General features: G+C 39.0%; 2 protein-coding genes across 3 annotated transcripts in view; one reads left to right on the top strand and one right to left on the bottom strand.

Annotated features, from left to right (window-relative positions):
- The window catches only part of LOC311077578 (B-cell receptor CD22-like), a gene marked incomplete at its 5' end in the record, with an annotated part of 296,388 nt that overhangs the window by 112,760 nt on the left and 157,684 nt on the right, over window positions 1-25,944 (bottom strand). The window lies entirely within an intron of this gene.
- LOC311072439 (uncharacterized protein) overlaps window positions 3,962-25,944 on the top strand; it is a 96,672-nt gene continuing 74,689 nt past the window's right edge. Inside the window, exons 1-2 of one of the 2 annotated variants that reach the window (XM_084097457.1) lie at window positions 3,962-4,291; window positions 22,110-22,182. In XM_084097457.1, coding sequence (XP_083953583.1) covers window positions 4,068-4,291; window positions 22,110-22,182 — 297 coding nt within the window. In that variant the 5' untranslated portion in view covers window positions 3,962-4,067. The remainder of the gene's footprint in view (window positions 4,292-22,109; window positions 22,183-25,944) is intronic. The other variant, XM_084097458.1, reaches the window with a different exon arrangement.

Genomic DNA, 25,944 nt, shown 5'->3' with positions numbered 1-25,944 from the left:
GCAACGCCTTCAGAACTTCACAGAAGCGCGACTAAACATTCCAGAGCTCTTTTGCGCATTTATTATTAGGCTATTATTATTAGACTATTTATTATTTCGGCGGGACAGAGACTGATCTACGAATACGAAAGAGAAAAGGAAGAAAGTAAAGCAATGCAAAAAGATAAGGCGAAAGAAAAGGGGCCTTACAGGAACAAGCTCACACCAAGCGCAAAACAGCGGTATTTGGAGAAGATATAATGGCGCTTTTCCACTGCATGGTACGGTACGGCTCGGTTCGGTACGGCACGCTTTGGCGCTTTTCCACTGCATGATATGGTACGGCTCGGTTCAGTACGGCTCACTTATGGCGCATTTCCACTGCATGGTACGGTACGGTACGGCTCGCTTTAAATGGTACCACCTCTGTTGAGGTTCCAAGCGTACCGTACCGATACTAAAATGTGACGTGAAAACACTGCAGATCACTGATTGGTCAGACAGAATCATCTCTACCAGCGTCATTGTATTTACGACACGAGACACTAAACCCGCTAGATTTAAATAGCCAGTAGACAACAGCCAACGCTGTAGCACCTGTTTTAAAAGTATTTGCTTCAAAAAAAGAGTATAAACTTCCAAAAAAGAAATGGCTGAATCGTGGTCAGTCGACGAGGTGCACATTCCTCTCGTTGGTTGCCGAGGAGCGGATGGGGAAACAAGGAATGAAAAATTCGCATCTAATATGATGATGTCATGGTAGTAGAGACGGCAACTATAACGATCAGTCCCACCCACTTTGAAGCGGTACTAACTGCAGTGGAAAAGCAACCGAACTAAAGCGAGCTGAACCGTGCCGTACTGAGTCGAGTCGTACCACGCAGTGGAAAAGCGAAGCGAGCCGAACCGTTCCGCGCCGAGTCAAACCGTACCGAACCGAGCCGTACCATGCAGTGGAAAAGCGCCATAACATGAGATATAATTCGTCTTGTGTTGACCTAACGGGCGATCTTTGGTCTTGTGAATCTTGTTCCCTGGCCAAACTGAGGGCTAAGTGAAATTTCATAACTTTATATTTAGGCTATTTAAACGAAAAGAACAATTTAAATGTAACAATTAAAAAAAAAATGTTTTGTTATAAATATGCTAACGTTACATGTAGTGAATATAATAAATATGCGTTGCCTGAACCACATTTGTTTAATGTTTAAGATTTCTTTAAATAGAAACGAAAAGAGGCAGTGTAGTGTTTTATAACACATTTCGTTTTATTGTTGCCTAAAATGTAACGTTACATACAGAGCGAGCTGATAGATGCGCATCCTCGGGAGTCATGAGCTGGACTTGGCATTGAAGTCCGAACTTTGCGTACTTGCTATTGAGAAATGCCTAATTCCGGTGCTTGGCTTCTTGTGACAAACACTGGAGCAGTTTTTTACTTCCAGGCATGGTAAAACAGTGCGGAATTGCGAAAAAACCTCTTCTACTACCGAGTTAACAACACACGTAAACAATTATGTTTTGCCGCTGGAATCCTGCCAACATGGCGGATCGAGGGGAGGGGCTCTATACCGTGACGACAACTCCTCACTCTCAACAGGATCACCACACCATGTTTACATCACCACAAAGCACCTCCAGCGCTCAATGGGTTGTGGGCAATATTAGCCGTTTCAAATTCTAACCGGAAATTGTAGACCATCCGGGTATCTTTGGAATACTCATTTCAACATACTACGATTTGGGACGTACTAATTCTAGTTTCGCATTCTCTTGGTCGGCGTTACGTCACAAATCATGTGACCTGCGTAGCAACAAGCCGCCGCCGTGTTTGAAGGGTAAAACAAACCGAAGGCAAAGCCCGAGGCAAATCAAAAAGGTATCTATTCACAGATGTTTTGCTGTGGATTATGTCAATTATGGATACTAACGGACTACTTTGTATTAATGATGAATGATATCTGTGTATGCGAATGTATGTCGGTGGTGAGAAGTGAATGTAATAAAACACTCATGTAAAGCGCTTTGTGACTAGCTAACGTTACATGTCTGTGAAAGGCGCTAGTATATGAATACAGATCTTCTTCTTACAGCGTCTGAAAAAAAAATAATATTGCATCACATTAAGTGTATTTTGATTGTCAAAACATTTTAGTAACTAAACTGAATTTTATTAGGTTTAGTGACAACATGTTAATGTTTACATGGTACAATTTCTGGTAAGCTAACGTTACGCTTTTTTATTATTTCAATTCAATTATTGGGATTTGACTTAATATTGACTCATTTGGATAAATATTAGGTAACGTTAGGCTACGCAAGATAGGCTTTAATTTTTCTCAAGAAAAAAACAACTCGCCTAATGCTGAAAACATACAGAGAGCCCCATCAGCTGGCAGTATTATTTATATTTAGCAAAATACTCCCTATATAGCTGTTTTTCTAGCCAACTACGTGCTTAACCTATATTATGATCATCAAATGGATTTCCTGAGGTAAATGTAATGTTAATGTGACATAATTGTTCTCCAGCTGTTTTATTGACCCCTTTGTTTGATTGATTGGTCGATATTATGTATGAGGAATATAAATTTCGGTAAGTTGTACTGTATCTTTCAACATCGTTCATTCGTGTTTTACTGTTGGCTAGTAGAGAAGATCGGTTCACGTGCCGCTAGGGATCTGTCGCGTCACATTTACAAGCGCCAAAACGCTATTTGTTGTCTGAATTTCGTAATAAAAGTGACAGAATCTGAGAGTTGAGATTGTTTTTCGGCATGATTTGCACAACAGTTTTTCGGCATGATTTGCAACCAAAGGAAAAGAGTTAAGCGCTCGTTTGTCTTCCGCTTAGTGTGTTGCTTAATGGCGGGCGCTTGTTTGTTTTACCCTTCGCCGCGGTTGCTATGCGTGCGCAGTGCATTATGGGAGCACAAGTCCCGGATGTCCGACCTCAAGAATACTATTTAGGACGGATAGTATGCGAATTGGGACTCCGCCATAGACTGTAGCTGTTATGGATCACGATTACTCTTTGGCGAGTATTGAAGTGCCAACAAAACGAAAGCGTCCATACTCGGATACACGCAGACTGTGTGACAAACGGAGGAATAAAACCCGGATAAATATCGGCCAGGCGTTTTCGAGATGGAGAGAGCTGCGCGACTATCTTGGACTTGAAAGCGACTCTGCTCTCGCGAGTGTATTGATAGACAGGTAAGCAAATAATTTTTTTTTTTATTGTACAAGTAACGTAAAAGTTACAGTAAAGATGATTTTAATAGATAGGCTATGAATTACACCACATGCCTGTAATAATATAGCATTACATTTCACGTTCCTTGCAGTTCATTAATTATGATGACATAATACGATCAGACATACGTATGCGAAAACCTCCTCTGCAGGTAATACAAAAACGAATAAATTACCTCATCCGTGATAATGATTTATTTATTCCATTTAGATACATCGCTAGATGGTGAAAACGCATTAAAACGACATCTCCCATCGTCACCTCCTTCATAGCGTCATCAAGCTTCGCCTTTGTTATTGTTGGAAACTGCACCCTCGTGTGGTGAAAAAATAAGATAAAAAATAAATAAAGTCAGGTGCGGCAGGTTTTTTTTTCCAAATTTTTTTAAACTTTCTTTATATACCAATACATAATTAAAATGTAAACTCTGAAAAAGATAGTAGCCTATAAAAATCGAGTGTCTGTAGTCCTCTCAGGGCGCAATAGAGCTGGTAAGTCCCGCCCCTTCCGCTAACCCCACTGGACCTCTAGATCGAAAAATCGTCAATGCAAGTGAATGTGAGAAAATAATTATCTTCTGGTCCCGTTTGAATTTTGCCATCATTTTACTACAATCTTGAGGTCCACTTGGGGTTTTACGGATGGGCGGGACTTACCAGCTCACAACTACTTATTTCCATTCGGAATGAGTGAAATGATTGGCTGGGCGACTGTCACTCTCCCTCGCTACCATGGCTACCACCCCTGCTGCTACAGGACAGGAGCTGACCACATGCGCGCTCCCGTTTGAAGAGGAGGGGAAGAGGCACGGGAGCTAGGAAGAAACACAGTTATGGCAGAGAAAGAGCAGTCAAAATTCCTAGTACCTGCATATACATTCAGCGAAGGCAAAAAAAGGAAGACAGTATACGAAAAGGCTATGACCAAAAAGTCTTTGGATAAAGCTAGAAATCAGACGAGAGTCAATATCGGCGTGGCTTTCCAGCGGTGGCGACAACTGAGGGACCTCATGGGGCTGAAAAGTGACGCCATGATGGCTTTATTTCTGCTGGACAGGTAATCGGGCTTTTTTCTTTTTGATGGCAATTGTTGTTGTTGTTTTTTTTTGTCATGAAGCATGCATCACTAGCACACGTACCTTATATAACTAACATTACTTAGCATAACTCCACTGTCGTAGCTATGACAGTAACTTTGGTGTCCACTGGTATACTGTTATCGAGCCAGAGTAGAGACGATAAATAATCATCAATAGGCCTAGCTCCAGTTGAGAGCTGTACTGTTGAATTTTGCCAAATCTAACTTAACATAATGCAGGTGTAACAGCTAGTACACAGCGCCGAGGAGCTGTTTTTTGACCTAGCTTTACTCTCTGTAAACTGTTCCTATGTTCACCGGGAACTTTACCTGCACCGTTTTTTTCACGTTTGGTTTGTTATTATATGCTCTACCTATTCGCATATTCGCGTTTTAAGAACTTTTTTAATTATATGTGCAATAAAGCTATTTTTTTTGCACATTCTAAGCAGCTACATGATGTGGACAACAAATATGATCAACTACTACATTTTCCACAATCGATCAAAGTGGGAAAGTATTGTTTTAATGGCATACTAACTTGCATTATATACTATACTGCATTATAATGATAGGATAGGAAACCTGCCTCACTGCACATACTGTACACAAATATTTTTAGAATCAAATTACATTAATTCACCAAAGGGATTTCTTATTATCCAAAGGTTGTAGCATGTTCCTAGTGACCAGACTGACTTACTACATGTGAAATTTTGACTATAACTCCCTTACTGTACGTACAATTATCAAATAAGTTTATGAAATAATTACTGTAATTCACCTTAAGTATTGTTTACGTCTTACATCTATTTACATTCACATCTAGATCAAAGGGTTCAAAAGCTATAACCCTTTTAATGTTGAGTTTTTGAACTGGTGGTGGCGCTATAGAGTTGGTCCTAGAGACTCAAAAATTGGTCCAATTACTATTCATTACAATCACTACAACTGTGGAAGGTCACGACGTGCCTAAATTCAGGGTCCGAATGTCAGCCGCATAATTGATGGAGATATGCTTCAGTCTATCTATGTGTAGAAAATGTGTGATTACCGATATTTATTAACCAATCAGAATCATTCAACCTGAAGCAATGACAAAGCTTAGACTTTGGTTAAGGGTATAATTGCTGTGATTTTTGTAAATGTAAGGGGAAGCGGCCTACTTTTGATCACTGGAGTAATCACTCCTTGTGATTCTTGAAGCTGACTTCTGCCTGATGAAACTGCAAACTATCTTCAGTAAAATTTAAAGGTTGGTGGGGTACAACAGGTGTTCGCTCCAAATCCCGCTCCAACATTAGATTTCTCTGTACTGTGTAGGCTATAGGCCTACGTGTTGTAGCCCAGTCATTAAAGAAAACGATTTAGTTTCATATTTATGTTTAATAATATAAATATATAATTATAAATATAAATATAATATATATATATATATATATATATATATATATATATATATATATATATATATTTATTTATTTTATTTTATTTTTTTATTCCATCTATGTTGATTATATGAAAAGTAGGCTTGGGCGGTATTCAAATTTTGATACCGTCAAACCTCCTCCCTATTTTACCGGGGTATACGGTATTACCGTGACTAATTAAAAATTATGACATAATGGGCTCAGACGGCGTCACCAAACTGTTGGCTTGTGCCTACACCGTTCAGAAACTGAATGCCAGATCGGGCAAAAAAAATAAAATAAAAAATCAAGCCCAACCCGTGCACGTTGTGTCTGAGTCCGGCCGACGGCATTAACTGTTATTATGAGCTCGAGCCCACCATTATTCAACATAATATCTGTTTGCGTGCAACAAGCAAGAAGTGCCTTTGTAATCCGGTGACGCGTGTCCATTGATTTTTATTAATAAAACTTTTCTGCAAAGATGGAAGTTGACGATCGCCATCTCTGTAGTGAACGCGCCTGGGTCAATGACGTGACGCCTAAATTTTCTGTCCGATTGCATTTTTTCAGGCAAAAATGGGTTTAAATGCATAAAAAGATACTGTATATTTATAGTACCTCTCCCATGTATGTACTCACTTTAACTTTTAAAAAGCCTTTACTTATTTGTTATTTTTTTTGTTATTTAAAGTGTCAAAACATCATGTGGTGCGACCGTCCGGCCATAACTTCTGTTTTGAAAACGTCTTTGAAATTACTCTGAATTTATTCAAATTTATTTTCTGCACTATTTGGCATGATTTCCAAAGTGTTTTGTAATCCTTTCAAAAAAATCAAAGCATTTGTATTTATATTTCCATCATAATATACAAACAAACTTTGTCCGATGATGTCCATTTTATGAAATATCATGTGGTGCGACCATCAAGGAACTACCATTTTGGGACTTATATGTTGAAAACTATTCAAACACAGGAAGTTACATCATAAACCAATTTACCAAGGACCCATGGAAGCAGCAAGCAGGTTTGTAATTCTCTCAAATTGGAAAAAAAAAAAAAACCTTTGTAATGGTTGGTATGTAGTTGCCACATTTGGATGTCATGTGGTATAACCTCAAAAAAATAATAATATTAAAGTTATTTCTACAAATATATATCTTTATTATAAAATTCATAGTGACCTTTTTTGGCAAGCTAGCTTGTTTTGTTTAGGTGGCCAATTCTGTGCCTGTAAATTATGACTGAATTTGAAAATATCATGTGGTGCGACCAAATATCATGTGGTGCGACCACTGCAGACTGTTTTCCATGATAGATATATGTCCTAGATTGGCAGTTTTATGCTTTTATATTCACTTGACGGTTTATATAAAAAAAGTACTTTACTTTAGTATCATTTGGAATAGATTTTTATGCAATTTGGGATATTTTTTATAGATTTCAGACAGTTTGTGTATACTCTTTGTACAATATGAGAAAAATGCAACAAAAAAAAAATTAGAGCATGTAATTTCAGTTTAGTAATAATGCATTTATTAGTAGTGTATTTATTATTGCCTATTTATTTATTTAAAACTATTTTAATTTATTTTACCAGATGCCACTGCCAAGCGAAAAAATTCTGACCCTGCAACAAGAGCAGAGTACCTTGATAGGAGAAGAGTGAAATATTATAACAGTTTAAAATATCTGTTTTCTATGTGAATATATAGTAAACTGTAATTTATTCCTATGATCAAAGCTGAATTTTCAGCATCGTTACTCCAGTTTTCAGTGTCACATGATCCTTCAGAAATAATTCTAATATGTAACCCTAGACCACAAAACCACTCAATGGGTCAATGTCACATGGGTAAATTTTTTGAAATTGAGATTTATACATCATATGAAAGCTGAATAAATAAGCTTTCCATTGATGTATGATTTGTTAAGATAGAACAATATTTGGCCGATACAACTGAAAATCTGGAATCTGAGGGTGCTACAAAATCGAAACATTGAGAAAATCGCCTTTAAAGTTGTCCATTTATGTTTGCAATATTGCTATATTCACTCACAAAAATAAATGTTTATAAATTTATGGTAGGACATTTACAAAATATAAAACATGATCTTTATTTAATATCCTAATGATTTTTTGGAATAAAAGAAAAATCGATAATTTTGACCCATACAATGTATTGTTGGCTATTTGCACAAATACCCTGTGCGACTTGTGACTGGTTTTGTGATCCAGGGTCACTAATGATTTGCTGCTCAAGAAACATTTCTGATTATTATCAATGTTCATATTTTTTTTTTAAACTGTGATACATTTTATATGTCAGGATTATTTGATGAATATAAAGTTCAAAAGAACAGCATTTATTTGAAATAGAATCTTTCGGAACATTATAGCCTGTGCCTGAATGTGACACTGAATGTGTCCTTGATTAATAAAGTATTAATTACTTTAAAAAACTATTGACTCCAAATGTTACCTGTATACAATACTTTTATTAAATAATTTATATCTATAACATTATTATTTGTTAGAAAGAAATTCTAAGTCAAGTTAAATTAAATGGTGCACTTGTTTTTGTGAAGTGATTTTTTTTTATAAAAGTGAGTTTATAAAATGTTTATGTTCAGGAAAATTCTGTGAAATTTGTATAAAATCTGGTTTAAATAAAAAAAATTGTATAAAATGTATTGTTCATTGATCTCTTTAAATAGATTTTTAACTATATAAGGTTTTCGTGTCATTTGGAGCGACCACTTATGTGGAGCGACCAATAAAAGCTATCACTGTATTAAATTTAAAATAAAATATCTTATTTCTGTGGCTGAAATATGAATCACTGATACAGTATGCTTTAGTAAATTATATTTTTAAAACATTTCTATCAGTTTTATGCGATTTACAGGAAAAATAAGTCTGTTAACTGCATTTTAGAAGGCGACTGAAATTGCAGAACAAAAATATGAGATCATTATATACAAAAACTCAAAAGAAATTCAAATACTCTGTTTTTAAACACTTTAATTACTGAGAACATGTAAAAAAAATACATTTATGTTAAGGAAATTAATTAATTTTAGAATAAATCACGGTCGCCACACATGACATTTTTTAAGCCTATGGACAATTCATCTAGATGAAAAAACACTAAAATCACTTAATTTAAATTTTTTATTTGAATTTATATGTACACAACATTTTTAATGATTGAACAATTGCAATATATATTGTTAATTTTCGTATTTTAAAATTGGCCTGTTGAAAATCCTTATACGTCATTGACCCGCCTATAGAGAGAAATGCACATCATTACCGGTACACAATCAGAGAGTGGCCTTTTTCTTTTCGTTTTGAATTGTTTCGTTTAAAGAAATTAACGATCGGCATCTCCGTAGTGAACGCTATAGAGAGAAATGCACATCATGGATTACAGAGAGTAGGCTAGTCTATTTATTTTCGTTTTGAATAGGCCTAGTTTCGTTTAATGAAATTGATGATCGCATCTCCGTATGAACGCGCCTAGAGAAAAATGCACATCATGGATTACTTAGCCTAATCAGTGAGTAGCCTATTTCTTTCGTTTTTAATTGTTTCGTTTAAAGAAATTTCAAGCTTTATTTATATATATTTGTCATGTCTGTGAGGCATAGCCTACACTGAGTTTCGGTTAATTTATGAGATTTCAATGCAAGTGACCGCGGCATGCCCATCATGTCATGATTATACAGGCAATTGGTTGATGAAAAATTTATTAAAATTAAGATAAAATATATACAAAACGAAATTCGTTTTAAAGAGGCCTTTTACAAAACGAAATTCGTTTTAAAGAGGCCTTTTACAAAACGAAATTTATTGAAGTGGTCAAATCGTCTGACTCCCGATGCATCCCATCTTATTTGTGCTGTTCACTTCTCATAATCAACAAAGATGGAAAAAATAACATAATAATATTTTAACAAATACGAAACTTAATGCGCTTATTAAATGAACTCGAGAACAAAATGCATCCTGGCAGCAGTGAGTGGGCGGTTGTTTCGGAGATGCGACATTAGGTTAGAAGTGTTTACATCTCTCGTATTTACCGCCTCTCCCTTCTCATTCGGTTGGAACCAGAAATATTGCCAAACTGCAACCACACATAAGCATTTTTTAGGCAATAAATAAATGATATATATTATAGGCTATATAAGTGCCGGTAATGACGGTATTGAAACTGATACCGGTGCTATTTTAAGATCCCGCGGTATCCGATATTACCGTAATACCGCCCAACCCTAATGAAAAGTGAAAAGCATGAGTAGCTAAGATCTAGGCTTGCTACGATAGTCGGTGTTACATGGTGTTCAGTCGCAACACTGGTTTCATCACTTGCCCACCGCGGCACCGAAAAAATAAAAAAGTTGCGTAAAATTACGCAGTATCCGTTTTTTTTTCCGGTCACCTGTTGACTAGCGTTGTATGATCACACTCTTATTAATGTGAATGCTTTTAAACCATTCAAGCGCGACAAGACTAGACCATGCCTATTAACACACACACACGTACACGACTCACAGAAAAGACGCGCGTCAGTATCGAGTACTCTTTCGGGCTTCAACAAACCATAACACACACAAATGATGCCAAAATGTCCGTTTTGTCGAGTGTCCTCATAAGAGCAGTCTGAAATGATTTAAATAAAGTCCAGGGCCTGAATTTCATTTTGGAAAATGGGGGGGGAAATCCCCCCTTAGGTGATTCTTATGGGGGGGAATTTTTAATTTGAGGGGGGAGTTTAGACTTTTTTTTTATTATTATTACATTTATCTCGCCTAAATGTATGCTTACTCATTGCATTTTTACAATGGGGTAATTTTGTTCTTAAGAATTTACACAACTCAAGGAAGCTTGATTTCAATCTTTGAATTAAATTGAAAAAAGTAGCACAAATAAATACAATAGAATAAAGATACCAATAAAGATAAGTTTTTGCTTAGGTCTAAAACTAGTATTCAGAAATACTACAGAGACTGAATAAAGTAATCACATGTAAAATAACACTGGGTAGTATTTTAGTCCTGACTAAATTAAATACATAGGCTATAATTCCTGATTCCTTAAAATGAAAGCTATGTTCTGTTGTTTTGACAAACAAATTAATGACAGACACATATGGCTGCTGTCCCTTTAAGAGCTAGTGCACGGATCCTGTTTTCATTAAACGGTCACATGCGATTTAAGCTTATTTAAGACATAACCGACTGTGTTTAGAGGATACTCACCAAGACCGAAATTGACATCATTTTCTTATGTTTTTGACTGTTAAAGCGATATAATCCACGAAAAATTACTTTTGTTACCCGCGAGCTGTTTGTGAGGCGGCTTTACTCTATGTATTTTTTTGTGATTATGATTTTTTATTTTCAATCAATAAACACATATCATACCGAGAGAGCATTTGGACGAGGATAGAAATAAAATTAAAATAAAGTAAAATAAAAACACATGCACACAGAACACAAACACACTTAACAAACACTGGCAGCAAACTCATATTGACTGTATTCAAAGAAGCTCTTTAAGGGCAGAGGCTATATTCATCCAGGTGTTTACAGTGGTTGTCTTTGCCTTATTGATCTTTGCAGTTGTACACTCAAGGCAAACTATATAATGAAATGAGACTATCCAAAATGGTTTCAGATTTGTGTCTGGGGTTATCCACTGCTGTAAAATAGCTTTTTTTGCAGCAGTGAACCCAACACTTTTTTCACATAAAGAAAATTGGTACTTTGAATCATCATTCAATAATAGTAAACAGGGTTCCAAATCCAAATATAGACCTGTAACTTAAGATCATGTAACATAACAATCACATACTTCCATAATGGTTGAATCATTGGACAGTCCCAAAACATAGAAATATACCAGTGGCATCAGTGTTACAGAAACTGCAGTATGGGTTGGGTATAAGTTTCATGCGATATCGCTTGTAAGGTGTGTAGTAGAAACGATAAATAGTCTTAAAATGAATAAGTACATGACTAAGGTTTTTAGGAGTAAGGCCAAGGTTTGACCACACTGTTTCCCAGTCTGGATGGAATCCTAACCAAGAAAGTTCCAAATCCCACGTTGATAGTATCTTTAAAGGTTTATGAACACTACTGAGTAAAGAATTATAGATTACTGAGACTGCCCCTCTAGGATCTTTGACAGGATCAATCCAGCTAAACATTAGCCGCTTTCCGACCGGAGGAACCTTTTCACAGTTCCTAGAACTATTGGCTATAGTACCCGGATGTCGGCGTGTTCGCACTGCAGGAACTAGGAACGATTTTAGTTCTAGGAACTCCATTTGTAGGAACTAATTTAGGTCCTACTTCAGAGTAGGGTCTAAACCAGCACTATAGGAACTACCCGTGACGTTAGTGTACGCTGATTGACCGAACGCACGCGGAACACCAGCAGCACCCGCCATTTTTAAACAGCTAGAATGTAAACACACAGATTACAGCCTATATTTACTCCATAAACTAACAAACATGGAAAACAGTGATAGATGGGTCTCTAAACCTTTATGCTGAAGAGAAAATCCAACGCAACTTTGAGGGGACCAAGCCAAACATGATTATGTAGGCTAATAACCTTTTTTCATATACTGTCTACTTTCTATAACAGTTCTATCTAATAAGATATTAAACAGTACTGTTAGACAGATCGCTAAATAATAAACACAGAGAATGCGAGCATTGTTTGCTCTGGCGTTCTCAGCGCCGCCAAAATAAAGGTCCGTCGCGCCGTCAAAATAAAAGTCACCGTGCTTGCGTCACTCCCTTACCCCTCCTGCACAACTAAAGCAAACGCTAACCACCATCATGGTGACTTTAAAATACAAAATATGATTTCATTAAACCGGAAGTTAAATACAGTAAATCTGGTTAGTTTTAAGTGAAGCTGGTAATAAATGTACGGCCATGCATTTCACCTTTTTGTTTGGCAAAATGACATCAGCAGAGGTCAAAATCTTGACATCAAATTGACATCGACACTTTGACGTCAATATGACTTTCATTTTTGACCTAATTTTTGACCTAATTTTGACATCAAGGTGCCCGCTGGGCTGTGAAGGGCAGATCTTGAAGTCTATGGGGATGTGCAATAGCTGATTCTATGCTTCTCAATGGCACTTAACTGTCTTTGTGTGTCCACGTTCGCATAGCTCTAATCTGGAATGCCCAGTAATAAATCTGAAAATTAGGGAGGGCAAGGCCACCTTCTAATTTTGTGCGCTGCAAAACAGAAAAACGTATTCTGGGTTGTCTGCCATTCCAGACAAATCTAGATACTGCAGAGTTTAACTCTTTAAAATATTTGGGAGGTGGTGTGAATGGGATCATAAAGAACAAGAAGTTCAGGCGTGGTAGAATATTCATCTTAACTGTACTGATTCTGGCTTGCATTGAGATCTGAAGGTTAGTCCATCTTTGAAGATCAAGTTTTATTTTCTGGCTGAATTCACTGAAATTTACTTGGATGATTCTTGACAGAGAATCCGTTATTTTGATTCCTAGGTATGTGAATGACTTAGTAAACATGATATTGTTAGGAAGGGAAATATGGTGAGAGATATTGTTAAGGGCCATTAAGGAGGATTTATCCCAATTTATCATGTATCCAGACATGCTGCTGAAGTGGTGGAATGACTTTAACCCCTTGCTCATCACCCCCAATTTTGGCAAGTGCTGCATACATGACATACCCAAAATAAAAAGGTTGCTGCTCATAAGTCATTCTGAATAGACACATAACACACATATATTAAGAAAGCCAACCCTTGAGAGTTTACAGTTCAAGACTCAAAATTAACCAGACTGTTATTAATATTGAGATATATAAGCTCAAACATAAAAACAAAAGCAGCAAATATTAAGAATATATTTATTAAATGTATAAAAATATTATTTGAATTTAGGATAGCAACTTATAACCACAACCATATGCATTCTGTAAACATTCTTAATTCTAATGTAAACCCCAAATCGCACGAAAATCACCCACAAAACACAAATACTTCTTATCGTGCATTTATTAGTTTCAGGTGAAGAGATGTCACTTTCGCTTTGTTATCATGGATGTGCAGAATCAGGAAGTGTAAACAGACGCGTCATACAAAAGAGGTTACGTTGAATCACGTGAAGATGATTGACAGCTGTTCAGCGAATCATAAAGATTTGAGGTCAAGTATGACGCAAATCAGGAAGAGGAGAAACACATCTAGCTCTGTGCGCTGTTTCAGCTTTTCAGATCGCATAATTCAGTGGAAAATGAATAGAATTTTTATTCTGTATGATCAAAATATTTTACTAACGTGATAATTAATCATTTTTCTCCAAATATGCGCACTATTGGACTAATAACCCTGGCGGTTGCTGTTTATTATATGTATTTGACCACAAATAAACCGGAGAAGACGAGAATGAATGTTTTGTGAGTGATAATTTCTATTCAAAACAACGGTCGTTACAGATGAATTAGTTTGCACTCCTGGCATAAATTAAGAAATGAATGTCACTGCAAACCACTTAAATCATAAACAGTGGTCAAATATCGAAGCTGGAGTCTTAAACCTTCCTTATGATGCTGAGTTTGTCCAGATCAAGTAAGAGTGTGATGATTTGACGAATAATGAATTTTGAACAACAAAAATTTGGGATCACCAGTAGGGGTGTGAACCGACACTGGTCTCACGGTTCGGTTCGATTACAATTATCATGTCATCGATTCAGTTCAATTCGATATCACGATGCATCGCGATGCACCGCATCCTCAATTTAAAATTTTACTTCAAAAGTGATGTGTGCGCGCATGTGTGTGCGTGTGCTCGCCTGTTCGGGAAGTCGCAGTGACAGAAACAGTGACATTCCAGTTCAAGTTTCAAGGGAGTAAAGCTTGTTTATGCCATTAAGAAAAGGAAATCTGTCAAATAAATATTGTTTTAAAGAAATGTTCATTTAAAAGCAGCGCTCATTAATCAGTGTATTATGTTACCGTTAAAGATGCGCGCATCAACCGTCGCCGAATCCGCTGTTGAAGGTGACGATCATCCATTTATAATCACGCGTAACACAGAATAATTGTAATTTGACCATCGGGTGCGTATACTTAAATAAGAGAAAATTATTGGGTGGGTGGATGATTTGTTTTTGGCTGCGGATTCGGGTGACGTTGGAGCTCATCCGCTTACTCTAAAGCAGTCAGACTCTGCCAGGCGTTAACAGCTCGGGGTGAAAACGGCTAACGTGGTTTATCAAGTTAGTGGTATTACCTCCTGCATATTCTATTTGTGCGTGACATGAGTGCACACAGCGCGTGTCTTCTGCAGGTCGTGCTTACCAGGTTGTTCATAAAAGCCGAAATGTGCCCAGATGTCGGCTTTAAAGTAGTTGGAGCATTTTTTATTTTCTCGCACTCGCGTCTCACCTCCCTCTGCCATTGTATGCTACCGCGACAAAGCACGTTCGCAACAAATGACGTCAGAAAAGCGTCAGTACATTATAATCGGTTATGGTCTATTACTGAACCGAAACCGAATCGTCCTCGTCTGCATCGCGATGCATCGTAGAAACGATTAATTTTGACACCCCTAATCACCAGTGATCCCTGCTGGGCAAGGGGTTAAGACATTAGGTATAGAGTTCTCCAAGTCTGAGAGGTACATAATGATGTCATCTGCATACAATGATATATAATGCTGAGAACCAAGTAAAGTAATTGGTGCAATAACTTGGCTTTGTCTGAAAGCTTGGGCTAAGGGTTCCAATGAAACTGCAAAAAGAAGTGGTGATAGGGGACAGCCTTGACGACAACCCCTCTGTAATGGAAAGGGTAGAGACTGATATGCGCCTGTTGAAATAGAGGCTGTTGGGTTACTATAAAGAGTTTGGATGGCATATATGAATTTAGGACCGAAACCAAAATGATCCAGTACCGTCCATAGAAAGTCCCACTCAAGTCTGTCAAAAGCTTTGAGGGCGTCAAGGGAAAAAACGGCGCAAGTGTCAGTGTGTGAGAATGTTCAATGATGTGCAATAAACGTTGCATATTGTCAGCGGCCAGCCGCCCTCTAAGAAATCCAGTTTGGTCAAAATTAATCAAAATATCCACGAGGGGCTCAATCCGGGAGACCAAGGCTTTTGCCAGAATTTTGACATCACTATTAATTAAAGATATTGGACGGTAACTAGAGCAATTCAATGGGTCTTTATTTTTCTTTTGTAACAAAATGATAAGCGCTATGTTCTGGTCCCTATGAAGCATACCATGTTTAATAGCATAATTCATAGAATTCAAGATTAAGGGCCCAACAACATCCCAAACAGCCAGGTAGAGCTCCGGGGGAATCCCATCGGGACCGGGGGATTTGCCTTTTTTAAGAGATTTGGCCGCATTGTGAAGTTCCTCCAACAATAGAGGTTCTTCCAGAAGGTTTCTGTCCTCTACTGGTAAGATAGGCAGGTTCAGATTCTCTAAAAATGTTTTGCATGCATGTTTGTCAAGAACCACCTCTGAAGAATACAGTGTGGAATAAAATGCTTTAAAGGTGTTATTAATAGCCCTAGGATCTGTAACAATTTTGCCATCACTACTTTGTAACATATCAATATTTGCTTTGGACTCAGTTTCCTTTAACCTCAATGCAAGCAGATGGCTAGTTCTATCTGAATGAAAATAATTTTGCTTAGTTCTGTGAATGATGGACTCAGCTTTGGACATTGACAGGCTATTGTATTCTTTTTTCAACAGTAACAAATTCGGAGCAGCCTCTTCTGAGAAAGACTGGGTCTGCTGATGCTCCAAAGACCTTATTTCTTGTTCACGATAATCAAAGCGCTTATTTTTAAGACGCTTGGCCTTTGAGGAAAAGGCAATGCAGTTTCCTCGTAGATAGGGCTGGGTACCGAGTTTCGATACTTTTTAGGTACCGATCGAATTGCCTCTACTATCGAGTATCGAAAAATGACATGATGTTCGGTACCAGATTTCGATACCTAAGGGGTTAACCCGTCAACGTCAGTGCTCAAACAAATACATATGAAATGCACAACGACACACATAAAGTCGCTCATGCACATACATGTGTAGAGTTTGCGTAACTCTACACACACGAGAAGCGCGGAACTGTCCGCGCACATACTCATATGAGACGCGCACGCAAGCACAAACTTTCCACGCGCATACGAGACGCGAGCACACACACAAAACTCGCGCACATACTCAATGAGACGCGAGCACACACACACAAACTCTCCGCGCACATATTCATGAGACGCGAGCACTGCACACACGTACACATAATACCTTAAAGATGTGGAAAAGTCGATCAAAAGTGTGGCTACATTTCTCAGGCTCAATGCCAACAGCGCGCGATGCAGTATTTGCGGTAAAATAATTGCTGCAAAGACCGGTACCACGACAGATATGATGAAGACCTTGACAGTGCACGGCCACGGAGTAAACATAATAGCAGAAAGTTGTTTCGCCTTCGACTGGTAAATGAAGAGGTACCTTGTTGATCACTCTGACAGTTTATATTGCAATAATAACCTACTGAGTGTGCACACTGCCGTTCAAAAATGTGTTGGTTAGTCAGAATTTTTTTTTTCAGTAAGGATGCATTAAAGTTAGGGCTGCACGTTTTCAAGTTTTTCATTAACCGTTAAACGAGGCCCTTACCGGTTAATACTCGGTTAACCATTGTGTGCGCGCCGCAGCGCGAGATAGGCGTAATTTGCGGGTGGGACATAATACCAATACAAATAAACAAAACATCTCCAGTTAACTATAGCAGAGCATTCATTTCGTTTTTTTTTTTTTTTTTAGGTGATCTAGCACTGAAATGTTTTGTTTTTTAAATCAAGTGATCAAAGTGCTCGTTGCCGCTGCGATCGAGAAGGGTCTTGTAAAACGTGCTGAGGTATTATTCATTCGTGGCCACGAAACAATTCACCTGAATATTCACCAATTCACACAAAAAAAAAAAAAAGGAATTAAAAGCTGTACGAGAATAGTCGGCCTTCACTGAAGAGCTATCTTCACAGGTAAGAAAAACAGTTTAATAATTATTATTAATTCGTGGCCACGAAATAATTCACCTGAATATTCACCAATTCACAAAAAAATAGGTCTTTAGCATTCACTAATTAATAGTATCAAACTGTTTTTGGCCACGTTGTAATTCGTTAAATCAAAATGAGGGAGGGAATTAGTTCAACGTGTCCACGATTTATTAAAACGTGGGAACAAATAAGTCGTCGTAACAACTAATTATTTAGATCAGTGGACAGGGCGTATAAGAACAAACAGTGAGAGAGCCCCGGCCGCACGCGCGCACTCTCACCGCCTTCAAACAACATGAGCGCTCTCTCTCCCTCGTGCATATCAACACAATAGTAAAAGGTCGGAAGACCGATTGTGTTTTATAGAGTAGTAGTTTGTTCATATAAAGTGTTTGATTAGCAAGTACATGTTTAGGAAATGCATAATACAAATTGTATGGGTTAATGTAACGGTAAACGGACTCTGCGGGTAAAACTGTTGTGATGAAACTGCGCATGCGCGTGGTAAAACTGCTGGGGTAAAGCTGTGGCTCTGCGGCTCTGCAGACAGATATTATTGTGCTGCGATCAGTGGCGCGGATACTATGTTTGTTTCTGGCTCGCGCACAGCCTTCACTCTCAGACGCGCGCTTTCTTTGCCCGCTTCATATTAGAAAACTGGTCTAGCGGTCTCTGGTGGTGCAAAAATGTATTACAACTAAATTCAATGCACGCCATTGACGCCACTTAACCGAGCAAAATGTTTCACTCGGTTACGCAATTTTTAACGGTTAATCGGTTAACCATGGACACCCCTAATTAAAGTTATCAAAAGTGACATTAAAACATGTGTAATGTTACAAAATATTTCATTTTTAAATAAATGCTGTTCTTTTGACATTTTTATTCATCAAAGAATCATGAAAAAAAATTATCATAGTTTCCAAAATATTAAGCAGCAAACTGTTTTTATATTTCTGAAGGATCATGTGACACTGAAGTAATGATTTTGAAAATTCAGCTTTGACATCACAGGAATAAATTACATTTTACATTTTACATACATTGTCACATCTTAACCGAGATAAGTGTCATCTGCTCTGGATTAAGTTATGCGGTAGACCACAACACCAACTAAACGTGGATAAATTAAACAAGGATGTCTACATCTGTTCTAAGGCAAGTCAACAACGTATTTGAACGTTATAACATCTCTAACGTAACGTTAGGCTAACGTTAGCCTAGCTTCTAGCTGCGTTGTAACGTTACATCATGTCACTTGGCTTCATTCACGTATCTGTAACACAATGTTGTGTTTTACACAAATATAAGTAGGCTAAACACTTTGCAGTTTTAATGATGTCCTGAATGAACATTCGATCGCGCCCGCGCCTCTCTCTGACACACACACACACACACACACTTGACATCGCAGCCTGTTCATTATGCCGCGTTCACACCAAACGCGAATAGAGCGTCAAATTCGCGCGTATCGCATCTAGTTCGACGCTTCAACATTTTGAATCCATTCGCGTTTAAAGCGAACGTTTGAAGCGAAATAGCACTTAACTATAACGTTTACACTGTGACCTGTAAATCTTTGTCTGGAACTGAAGCTTATCGACCTTCTCAACAATAAAATTATTAATATAACCCTCCAATGCATAGGTAAGGCCCTTTTGGTGACTTCGAGATGATATATAATATTTCTGTCTCCAAAAATCATCAATTGCCTCATGTGAAATATCTCCTACTGTGACAGCTGCCATAGCGCCTGTTACCGAGTGTTGATTGTTTGTCCGAGTGAGTGGAGGGGGCGTGGCTTAGCCATAGGTCAATTGTGCGAGGGCGGCTGACGTTGGTGTTAGGGCTGCACAATTAATCGAATTTCTAATCGCGATTACGATTATGGATGCCACGATTACGTAATCGTTCAAAGCCGCGATTACAAAAAAAAAAAAAAAAAATCCACTATGCGTGCATTTAGAGCATGTTATAAGAGGCAAAACACAACTACTTCAGAAAACCCAGCACAATAGGAACTACCAGACAGCGGCGTATGTGTACGCTGAAATAAAAAGTCTTTCACCTCAGAAAAACGGACGTTCCTGTCCTGTCAGCCGTTATAAACTACTGTGTTCGTAGCGCACATTCTTCAATTGCATCCGCAAATGCGGCAGCGCGCGCTGTGTATAAAGTGCAAAGGAAACTACGAGCATGCAACATTGTTACGTTGTAAATTAGTAAGTCACGAAATAAAAGTAAAATACCAATAAATCACGTTACTGGTATGTCGTGTGTTAGCTGAGAACGATTTGCATGCAGGTGTGATTTTCATTCTATTCACCAGGAGCAGTTTCCATGTTTCATTAACAGTTCTTGTTAATATTGTGTATTCGCCATGGTAACTGTCCTTTCAATATTAACCCCAAAATGCCACTTTATTTTCACTTTGTGACTGTGGTGGCTCATACCAACATTGTATTATCAAAAGCTAGTTTGGGACTGCTATTTAATAGCTTTAGCATCTATACCTAATTTTTATTTCTTAGTAGTCATATTCTTACAATTTATGTGTATTTTAAGTAAAGGGGGACAGTGTGTGTGTTCACAATTTTTAAGTAAACATGTATAATAATATGTCTATATAACCTATATATTGTGATAATCGTAATTAATAATCGCAATTACAATTTCAAGGGAATAATCGGCAATTATGATTTTTGTCATAATCGTGCAGCCCTAGTTGGTGTTTCTATCAGCGTACAGGCGGCGGGCTCGCTCTATTTTTATGTCTCGGTCAGCAACAGATGGGATCCATGTAGGTAGATTCGCCTTTATAAAGGTGATACAGTTGTCACCCTCCACTCCTTCACTCAGCCCAACTAAGCGTAAGTTGGATCTTCTACTTCTGTCTTCCATATCTGCCACCTTGGAACTCGGCTCGTCAATTTTCAGCCTCATAGCACTGACCTGGTCTCTATCATGCTTAGCTGCTGATTGCGTAGAATCGCACCTTGACTGAAGCCGTTGAACGGATTTCTCCAGCTGTTCAATCTGGCCAGTGGCTGTCGTTATAGTGTCCGTGGTATTCTTCAGTTCAAGTCTAAGGTCCAATATTTGCGGGAGCAGCACTAAAGCAGCTTTTACTGCAGCAGTGACGATTTCATTTAGCTCAGCTCTCTGTTCAGCTAAGGCCTGCTTCACTCCTGCTAAGATGGCGCTGTCCAGGTCTGCTTTGGAGATGCTAGTCGGTGATTCCTTGAATTTCTTCTTGACGGGAAAGTTCGGTTTCTTAGGTTGCACCAGTATTATTATGTGATGCCGACATTTTAGAAGTTTTGACGTAATTCAACATTATTTGCTTTCTAATAAACTGAAAGTAACGAGTAGTAAGTGGAGCACACAAAATTCACGTCCGCACCACCATGAATCAGTCACGTGACCCCCTCATTCAGCTCATCCTGAAACTGTACATTGAGCTCTTTCTGCCAGTAGGAGGCAGTGTCACATTGAGCTTGTGGATTGAGAGAGTAGAGATGGATTGAACCAAACTCTGTAAATGAAGTTGTGTTGGACAGAATAGAACAATGATCGTATCTTAAACTTGAGAGATTGGTTGAACTTGATCTATTAAAAAGCCTCAAAATAGTATCTATGAGTTCCTGGATTTCATAACGTTGATAAACATGTGTTAAGTGTTGAAAGTGGCTCAAGGATGATTGTAAGGCAATTGCACCTTTTTTTCCCATTGTTGATGGTTTTCATTGGGATTGTAAACATTATTTAATCAAGAAAGAGACATGGTTTTCCTTTCACACAATGCTATTCATTTTCAATTTCTTGTGCTTTCCCAGAGCGTTTGTGCCACCATGTCAGGTAAGATATATGTGCTGATCAGTGTCTGATATAGCCTAGTTTTATTTATTTGGCATATTATTCTTGTGTAAACACAAATCTCAGCCACAACTTCTTTTAGCAGTAATACTAGAAACATGACAGTACCACATCTGGGCAAGAAAGGACCGTTATTTACCACAGTTCATGTTTGGAGAGCTGAACTGATTCAGACACAGAAATACAGTAATACACGATACGGAAACGTTAGGAAATAAAGTGGTGCCGTGAACATGACACATCAACTACAAAAATAAATTCCTTACAACTTGAACCATAGAGAAAACATAAACATGATTCACGTTTGTAGCTGCACCACAGGAATTCAAGCTTGTTTTTGATATAGAAAAAAACGGAGAAAGTTTGCTGTAGACACGATATCTACTGACTAGCGTTTCTTCCTGAAACCTGTAGGAGTCGCTGTGACGCTCTTCAGTCCGCCGGTAAAACCACTGAAGAAGAGGAAGCCCGGCGCTCTCAGACTGAGGTGTGTTGTTTTAAACTGTGTGTGTGATTGTTGATTTTCTGTCTGTAGTGTTTTGCTTTAAATGAACTTCTTATTCGTATTTATCATTAAAAAAAATAATAATAAATAAATAAAAAAACTAATTAGCCATGATTTTACCCCACAGTAAATAGTTTAGCCTGGGTAAATGTAATAATAAATAATAGTATAATTGTAGTTGTAAACACACATTTACTACAGCAGCTGTGTTATTTGTAATAAAACACTCTGTTACTAACGTATCCTCGGTTCTCTCTAGATGAGGGAACGAGTGTTGCGTAAGCTAGCTTACGCTACGGGAAAATCCCCTTTCTCGAGAATACTGAAGCCAAAAAATTATCCTTAATTTTTGCATTAGTTTAGAACGCATTGCTGCATAAGCAGACCTAGGCGAGACAGCTCGCGCGCCTATTGGTTACTCTGCGGCAACTGCTTGAACCTATCGAGAGACCGCCCGTGACGAGGCACCAATGAGGGCGCGGGCACCCGTGCACGTCACGTCCCGCCAGGGTGGGCGTGGCTTAAGGCTTTATAAGCCGGGTCCAGACAGGTTTATTCTTTGGTTTTTCATGCTGAAGCGAAACCAGAAGTAGCACAAGCACGGCAGGGTTACGCAACACTCGTTCCCTCATCTAGAGACAACCGAGGTTACGTTAGTAACCGAGAGCGTTCTCTTACGAGAGTACTCTCGTGTTGCGTAAGCAAGCTTACGCTACGCTACGGGAACCCAATGTAAAACGCTGTGCGTGCGTGCAAGTCCACACATGTATTCCCGAGGGCATGTGCCCGGGGAAACACATAATAGTAGTAAAAACTAGGCCGACCGGGGTGGGCCCAAGAACATAACCATTCCAGAGAAGGGGGAATGGAAGCTTAGAACGGTATAACAGCCGGGATAGACATCTGAGGACTGAACCTTCAAGATTTAATAGCTATTTAGCCAGTCAGAAGACATCTGAGCCAAGGGACAGATGCGCGTGCAACATGACAGTCAGGGGGATTCACAGCCCGATCTGTTGATGCAGTTGTCGTGCAGGCAGCACGTACATAATGATTATTATCATATTATCTTCCCGGGCTGCCCACAAGCCGAACACCGGCCTGCCCTTGTAGAGGGTGCCCCAACCTGAGTTGGAGGCGTCTGTCGAGATTACTTTTCATTTCGAGATCGTTCCCAGATCCACGCCTGACTGATACCAGTCTGTCACCTTCCAGGGCTCCAGTGCCGTAACACAGTTCTGAGTCACCTTGAGGCGAACGCGGCCGGAGGTCCACGCCCGAAGCGGGACCCGCGTTCTCAGCCAGTGCTGGAGAGGGCGCTTGAAATGCAAGCCCAGTCGAAGCACTGCCAAAGCCGAAGCCATAAGACCCATCATCCTCTGAAAACATTTGAGGGGAAGGATGCTGCCGACTTTGAAAGACGCTACTGAGCGCTGAATTTGCAGCTCGCGCTGTGACGTCAGCCGGGCTGTCATTGCCACAGAGTCTAAGTCTGTCCCCAGAAAGGAAATTCTCTGGCTGGGAGACAGCGAGCTCTTGGTCCAGTTGATTTGGAGACCCAAATCCTGTAAATGGTCTAGCAATAATGTTTGGTGGGCTATCAGCTCTGCCTCTGACTGTGCTAAAATTAGCCAGTCGTCTAAATAGTTCAGTATTCGCATCTCCTGATGCTTCAGGGGAGCTATTTGGATCTGAAAATAGGTGTCTTTCAGATCCACAGAGATAAACCAGTCTCTCGGGCGAATTTGCGCGAGAATTTGTCTGGTCGTGAGCATTTTGAATGATCTCCGCAAGAGGGCTCTGTTCAGCCGTCTGAGATCTAGGATAGGTCTGAGACCGCCATCCTTCTTTGGAACAAGGAAATATCTGCTGTAGAGACCTGAGTCGCTCTGTTTCAGAGGAAAGGTTTCTACAGCCCCTTTTCTCAGCAGTTCCGCAATCTCGGTGCGAAGTAGGTGTGCTACTTCGTGTTTCACCGTGCAGGGTTTTTCCTGGGTCAAAATTGGTCTTCGGTGGTGGCTGACCGACATGGTCATCCACACACAGCAAAGAGTACCCTAGTACCCACATGATCCGCAAGCCCAATATTGACAATAAATGTTAAATTTAAAATAAATACAAAGAAACAGTTTGTGATTTTTTTATTTTATTTTATTTTTATTATCCTATTTATTCATGAAAAAACAATCACTGTCAGGCTAGATAGTAAAAGAAAGCGATTATTGTTTTGAAAGATAAAATCCTTTTTTGATAGACCTGATAATTATATTAGTATAATCATATAAATTAAAAAGTAGCACTAAAAACGTAGCGTTAAGATGTGTAATAGTGTAATTTTTTACCATATAAAATTAGCAGCTAGCTAGCAACAGCTTGATTTGTGCTTTAATCTAGTTTCATCTCACTCCAGTCTAACTTAAACTAAATGATTTTATAGGTAATTTACTACACATTGTCATAGGCCTATACATACTGTGGATTATTAAGGCTAAATTTTACTAAACACTCTTGCTAAATGAGGTAAGCACACTTACTTTCTTATTTCAGATGTGTATGTTCTAAGTAATTATTTGTTATACACCAATTCAGACACTGACGGGCAGACCAATTGCTTTAACCATTCATTATAATGAATTGCCTCAAAGGAGTCATTAGGTCGCGAATCGGACTTTAGCGGACGTGTTGGATGAGAATCCTGGCTGTTAGGACATCACGAAAGATTTGTCAACACACACAAACTGGATAGATTTTTTTCTTTCTTTTTCGTTTATTTAAAGTTATTACAGCTGCATGTGAGGAATGCATGTCACAAGTTGTAAGATAAGATAAGGCAACTTTTTTTTGACTGCAATTCACACCCAGCGCTAATTCAGCAAAATTATTCTCCGAATGCACCACGTGAAACATGGATTCGGTCTTCCGACCTTTAGGATCAGTATTTTGATGCGAGGGAGAGAGCAAAGACAGAACTGAAGACGGAGAGTGCCCGCACAGGGGTGAGGCGCTGTGATCGTTCTCTCCATCACTCCGTCAGTAGCCTGCTTCACTCACAAAACCCCATAACAGATCAAGTAAGGCTTTGGCGGGACAAAAAAACGTTTTGGCGGCCGCCAAAAAATTTTCAATGTAGGAAAAACCCTGCCGTGGTCTCGACCCTGTCTTGAAAGCGCGGGGGTCTGTGGGCAAACTGCAGTGAATAGCCTCGTTTTACAGTGTTCAGGACCCAATCTGACATGCCCGGAATGTTTTCCCATGCTTTCATATGTAAAGCTAAAGGGAGAATGTTGCACGGGCTTTGGTCGCTGTGTGTGTGTGGCACATAGCATACAGCGCTTGCTGGTGGGCGCGCGCTCACGGAGGCGAGCGAGCTCATAGAGGCGTAAATCGGAAATGTATTAGCATCGATACTTCTAAGAATGACCGCGTTTCAGTGGCCGGCGACACACTGGCTGCGTGGCGTGTCCGTTTTTATTTCAGCTCCCATGTTAACTGCTTGCGTGACACACGCGTCTGGGCGCAGCTCGAGACGCGCGGAAAACGCGTGCATGCTAGAATAGAACCGACGCCTATTTTTCACGCGACACGCGTGTTGGAAGCGTTTCCAGGCAAAATAGAATAGGAAAAGATGTTTCTATGTCATTTTGACACACATACATATTAATAAATGACATTTTGATGTTTGAAAGTCTAGGTTTTGACATAAATACGTAGGCCTAAATGATTTTCAAATATTGCACCTCTCAA

This window comes from Abramis brama (genome assembly GCF_963993115.1).
Source record: "Abramis brama genome assembly, chromosome: 2".
NCBI classification, from domain to species: Eukaryota; Metazoa; Chordata; class Actinopteri; order Cypriniformes; family Leuciscidae; genus Abramis; species Abramis brama.
This window is presented reverse-complemented; position numbering and strand designations above follow the sequence as displayed.